Source organism: Gymnoscopelus microlampas (genome assembly GCF_963454915.1).
Source record: "Gymnoscopelus microlampas genome assembly, chromosome: 22".
In the NCBI taxonomy this organism is placed as follows: Eukaryota; Metazoa; Chordata; class Actinopteri; order Myctophiformes; family Myctophidae; genus Gymnoscopelus; species Gymnoscopelus microlampas.
The window spans coordinates 27,037,577-27,043,813 of NC_139959.1; the positions used below are offsets into that span (position 1 = coordinate 27,037,577).

General features: G+C 38.2%; 1 protein-coding gene across 1 annotated transcript in view; it reads left to right on the plus strand.

Moving 5' to 3' along the window:
• The window catches only part of LOC311038866 (integrin beta-1-like), a 37,178-nt gene extending 33,172 nt beyond the window's left edge, over positions 1-4,006 (plus strand). Inside the window, exons 15-16 of the mRNA XM_084048483.1 lie at positions 139-305; positions 2,266-4,006. Coding sequence (XP_083904609.1) covers positions 139-305; positions 2,266-2,331 — 233 coding nt within the window. The 3' untranslated portion in view covers positions 2,332-4,006. The remainder of the gene's footprint in view (positions 1-138; positions 306-2,265) is intronic.
• Positions 4,007-6,237: the final 2,231 nt, after the last annotated feature.

Here is a 6,237-nt window from a genome sequence, read left to right on the forward strand (position 1 = left end):
AATTGTGGCCTTTTGAAAACACGAGGAATGTTATGTTATGTTATGTTATGCCTGGAGCAATGTTATATATAAAATAATTTAGCATTTGTTGTTTCAAGCTAACATAATGCGTTACTGTACTCTCCCTTGTTTTTTCAGACTGCCCTGCCGGCCCTGACACCATTCCCATCGTGGCGGGCGTGGTGGCCGGCATTGTCCTGATTGGCCTGGCCCTTCTGCTGATCTGGAAGCTGCTCATGATCATCCACGACAGAAGAGAGTTTGCCAAGTTTGAGAAGGAGAAGATGAATGCTAAATGGGATACGGTGAGTGAGAAGAAAGGAAGAAAAAAACACCACCAATAACTAACAATAACCGGGAAAGATGAGCGTTTAGGGGAGATTTAAAAACATGTGTTTGGGGACTTTTGGCTGCATTTTGCGTTCTCCAAAAGTTGAGTAATTGAGATGTGGAAAACAGGTGTGGTCTGCTGTGCAGAGTCTGCTGTACAGAGACAAGCTACTGAAGAACTGCGTTTTCACAGTAGCGGATGAGATGGGATGGGAATACCAGACCGGTTGATAACCTCACTCCTTTTTCTACACAGCTGCGTAAATAGATTGAATGATTGACTTTCAAAAATGGAGACTGTCTGGAACTTTTGGGGGAATGTTATGCACCCTGAACATACCCCCATCTTCCTGGTTCTTCTTCTCCTCTCTGTTAGCCAGCATCAATATGGACATAACCTCCTTTTTCTGTATAACTGAATCCCTTGTATTTTAGCTCCACCTAGTGGCAAGTGTTTGGTAATTCATGGAAACGTTATATTGTGCAGTAAATAGGGGATTTATGACACAGATGTCCCATGTCAAAGGAGGCGGAAAGTTTAGGCACACAGACACCTAGGTTTGTACATCTTTTTCTTAGGAAAAGGAAGATATTTCTTTCTTCTTAGAACACAATCACTGTCCTTCCTTTCCTAGCAAGATAAAGGGGCTATTGATGAATCTCAGAGAGATGTCTGTCTAGTGTTCTGTCTAGAGCTCAGAACATATGTATTCACAGTAGATACATTCAAATCCAACCGTGGAGTCACTGTTTCTCTTCATTTCAATTATTTCCTTCTCTGTCTTGTGCGTGTGTTTGCCATTCTGCCTTTTTCTCCATCTCTCTCTTTTCATACTCATCTGTCCATTATTTAGCCTTCTCTTCTGTCTGTTAGCTGTGCTTATGTTCTTTTATTTCCCAATTGTCTACCTGTAGCAAGAGAACCCCATATACAAGAGTCCTATCAATAAGTTCCAGAACCCAAACTATGGACGTAAAGCTGGCGTCCTATAAGTTTGTATTCCTTTCCTCTCTGCTTGTATCGCCTGCATGGGCTTTCTTTTTGTATGCATTTCCTGTTTCACTCTTAATCGCACTCCTGTGTTTTGTTTAATTCCACCTGTATCTCTACACTTTCAAATGACAAATAAGTGGGCAAACTGATTCGTCCACTAGGCAGGTACACACTTACAGTACGGGTCATAGTTGGAGCAAATGCATGAGTGTGCTGTGATAGACAATAGTTAAAAGGTCACACAACCTGTTTAGGGTTTAGAGTATTAACCTCTTACTATATACTTCTTACTTCAATGAACGTTGTCCCCCAGGGCTCTATACTTGGCCCCCTCCTTTTCTCCCTCTCCAGGGGTGTCAAGCTGTCGTAGGGGGTCCACTGCGGCCCCCCCGCTGCTCGTTGCAGGCCGCTCTCTCGCGTTCTACTGTGAAAGTCTATGGCGGCGAGAGAACAATAGGCAGCCCTGGCTGTAATTACCATTAGTTTCACCATGGGTGGCCTCATTTACGTCGTCATTCACAGCATGAATACAGGGCCGAAGAGATTTGGTGTAGAGTCTATACAAAATGTATTCGGCGAAAGTAGCACACCAAATGTTCGCCTATTATGACATGTCCATAAAAGGGACACTGGAGTTCATGTGGTTGCCGGTAATAGGATGTAAAAACCTTGCCCAGAGAGTATGTTGTCTTATGAAATCAATGTGAGGTCCCTGTTGTACGTGAATTCTGGGAGTTTGGCTCATTATAAAAATAGCATGTTGTGATTGTTGACTCGAGTGCTCTCTGTTCGTGTTAAGGGTCACAAATGTTGCATTTGTGTCAAAGTGGATGTCTGGATTTTGCTGTGGTTTTCCTATTGGTTTACCTTTACCTGCTATGCACTGAACGTGTTAACACACTTGTATGAGAGACTCACACTTTCTTTTTTTTCTTTTTCAGGGTGAGAACCCAATCTACAAGAGTGCTGTTACGACTGTGGTCAATCCCAAATACGAAGGCAAATGATGGCCCTCCTGGTTTGCAAGAACATTGTCAGCAAGCATTTGAGAAAATGACACTATATAGTAGCTCTGGTGGCATGAGAGGAGCGTGTGGTAGAGCCTCCAGTGTGTCCTTCATCTCTAGGAACGTGTGGTAGAGCCTACAGTATGTCCTCCATGAGGGGAACATGTGCTAGATCCGACAGTATGTCCATCACTTCGCTTCAGTATTATAACAATTTGGCCACTGCATCTGTATTTCTTTTTAATAACAATTTATCATTTATTTCTTTCTCATTGTATTTTAAATGTACAGTATATGTGTATATATACGTTAAAGTTGCATATTTGCTAAAGATGATGGAAATAAGGTGTGTGTTTTTTCCTGCCACGGGACTGGTATGGGCAAATTACTTTTGCTTTTTTTTTTTACCAACACAATGTGTAGACTATGGATGTATGATGGACAAGTATCTATTTCTCTTTCTTTCTCACTTTCATTCTCTCTCACTATCATGTTTTCTCTCTGTCACTTACATTTATCTCCTTGTCTCCAGATACTCTTACTTTCTCTGTGCACTGATGTCTTGTGTATTTCCAAGAGGACCTGAGTTAAATACATAGTTTGTCACACATAGGTATACATTATATGATATGTGTGTATATGTAGAGCAACATATACACTACAAAGTGTTGGACAATGTTGAACATTCAATGAAGGTCAGTAGATTACAACGTGGTAGCATTATCAAGTTAGTTGTGGCTTACAAAAGTGCAAAATTCACATTGGTAAGAAATATCGAATGTTTTAAAAATGATTTATTGCACTCTGAGGATGCGTTCGGAAGTACGCTCTGAGCTCTCTGGTCGTTCTGAAATTCTAAGTGCTGTGCTTCCAGAGCAATCAGAGAGCACACTGGCTTGTTTGGTACGCTAGTCTAGACAGTATTCAACGTACATCTTTATGTAACAAAATAATAATAATATTTTTTTTACATGGACGTGATGAATTGAATGAATATTAGAAGATCAAAATGGCAACGTTAGTTAATTAGTATCTCCTCTGAACGTTTAGAAATGAACTGATATATCAAAACCAGGGCACTCTGAAACCGGAGCAGATTCTCAGAATGTATTTCCGAGCGCAACCTTATGAAGTACTGCAGTCCTTCTTGAAGGACAGAGACATAGAGTAAATAATTGAGAAGGTCCATATCGGAAGCATAAAATTGTTTTTCTTTTTTTTAGCATTCAGATACTATCACAAAGGGATTGTATACCACTTGTTTTTAAAGGTCAAAGTGTGGCCGTGTTGAACAATCAAATGATTTGTATTGTTATGAAAATGATGAAATAAGGTACAACTAAAATGCAATGATCATTTTAATTCTACATTCTCAGGTCCTACTCTGTGCTCATGTCAAGTAAGCCAAATATATTGTCTTGTTTTTTTTTGCTTTTTGTCAGCTTACGTTGCAAATTGTGAACAAATTATGAACTCACACTTGTGTATGTCACTAGAAAGTCTTTTGTTTGAAGAGTATCCCATGAATGACCTCTAGTCTAGTATGCCCCTGAGATACCACACAAAGGCCTACAGTAGATAGGTCTACACAGTATTGTTTTCAAAGTGCCTTTTATTTCAATATTATGTTCCCCTCTCCCAAATTTATTTATTAAATAAAGTACAGAAAATGTGAGTGAATCTTGTTGTGAGCTTGAATTTAATAACCCTTAAAGTTAAACACTTTAATAAAAATCTTGTATTCATTTTTCGTTATCATATTATTCGATATTAATTGAATAGACCTGGCCTATATTTTACATTTTAGTCATTTGGCTGCCCCTCTTATAGGCCACAGCAACGTATTAATTACCAGATAGGAGTTCTGTGTAACATAACAGTTGATGAAGACTTGTAGGACAAAGAATAAATATAATATTTTAGTTTGATAGCTGTAGCACAACACAAGCCACTTTTGAGCCTTATCGTGGCCAATTTACACTTTAGTTGTACTCTGGTGTCTAACCGAAAATAGAGCTCACAACGCATTGCAGGCTACGTACAGGGCATGGCAGTGGTGGCCATTTTGTGGTTCCACAGATCGAAAGTCTGTTCATTTTTCCCATAGAAATTTAAAATATATATTTATATTATTTTAAACCAAGCCATCCAAGCTCCTGGTGAATCATGACCATAAAACATTTGATTCTGTGTCAAAACATATTTGAATATTTAATTATATTATATACTATATTTAATTAATACCCCTTTTTTGCGGTTTTCAAAAAAGAAATTGACACAGAATCAAATGTTTTATGGTCATGAATCAACAGGAGCCTGGGTGGCTTGGTTCCAGGCTTAGAATAATTAATATAAATCTTTCCAGAAATCTCTATGGGAAACATTAATGGGCTTTCAATCTGTGGAACCACAAAAGTTCATGCGAGAACATTCAGATAGTAATCATTGCTATTGAGTGTTTGTTCAGTTACAGCGGTCTCCCTGTCTCTCCAGCTCTTTAATAAACAGAAAATTAATTTTCAGGTAGGTGACAACATTTCAGCCAATCAGGAGAGAGTACCCATTTATCAGCTTTATTTGTATAGTGTTCCAGTTCCAATTTTGTCTACTTTTCTTTGTGTCAGCACTTCCAATTTCACTTGTTTTATCTGTATCCTCCTGACTGAGTTCTCTATCCTGATTGGATACAATTGGTATCCTGACCTGAAAATGCTTTTTCTTGTTCAATAAAGCAATGATGATTACTATAAGAATATAAAGCTATTTAATAATAATAATAAACTTTATTTGTATAGCACCTTTCATGACATGAAATGCAGCGCAAAGTGCTTTACAGAGCAAGAATACAGCCACAGTTACAACCAATTTAACAATAAAGCAAACAAAAATAAAATAAAAGCAAAAGCATAAAACAACATTAAAATAGGCAATACAGTGAGGACTTAAAAATCAACCAAAGAATCAGCTAAAAGCAAGAGTGAAGAAATAGGTCTTGAGCTGTGCTTTAAAGCTATTGACAGAGGCTGCCTGTCTTAGGTGTAATGGGAGTTTATTCCACACTGTTGGTCCGTAAAAGCAGAATGCTGCTTCACCATATTTTTTATATGTCATTGTAGGCACCTCGAGCAGGTCAGCACTTGAAGACCTGAGGGGCCGGTTTGGAACATATCTCTCTAGGCAGTCATAGAGGTAGGAAGGTGCCAGACCATTTAGAGCTTTATAAACTATTAAAAGAATTTTAAAATCAATCCTAAAAACAACCGGGAGCCAGTGTAGTGAAGCTAGAACTGGAGTGATGTGTTTAAGTAAAAACTAATTGTCCACCACTGCTATTTAACACTTATTGTAACCAAAGAAAATCACTTACCCAACCTTTAAAGTAACTATAGGGTTAGGTTACTACTACTGACTTGATCTATCATTTTAACCATTTTAACATCAATCTATATCACTCACTCCGGGAAAAACAAACTTTTTGAATGTTTTTTTTTTAATTTTCTGTATTTTGATTATGTCATCATAGTAGGCAGGAAACTGTTTGCTGCATGCCATGATGACATAACAAAAATAAATATTTAATCAATGAATGTTTGAAACATTCATGGGCCTGAAACGGGACTGTCATGACAGTCATGAATGAACTTCAATCTGGTGTTTGCACTTTCTCCATTTACGGCTCGTACATCTACATAAAGGTTTGAATGTCAAATATAAAGTACTTACCCCATGGCCGCAAATGTTACAATTATGTACGGGCCCTCAAAAGTACCCGTATCTTCCGTATTATCCAATAAAAAGCATGTTAATCCAATTGGTGGCCATTTTCTTCATATGCTTTCAACTACGCGACCCTATCGATTGGGAGGCGTACTGCACTCTAATACATTATAACTATGAGAAAATGGC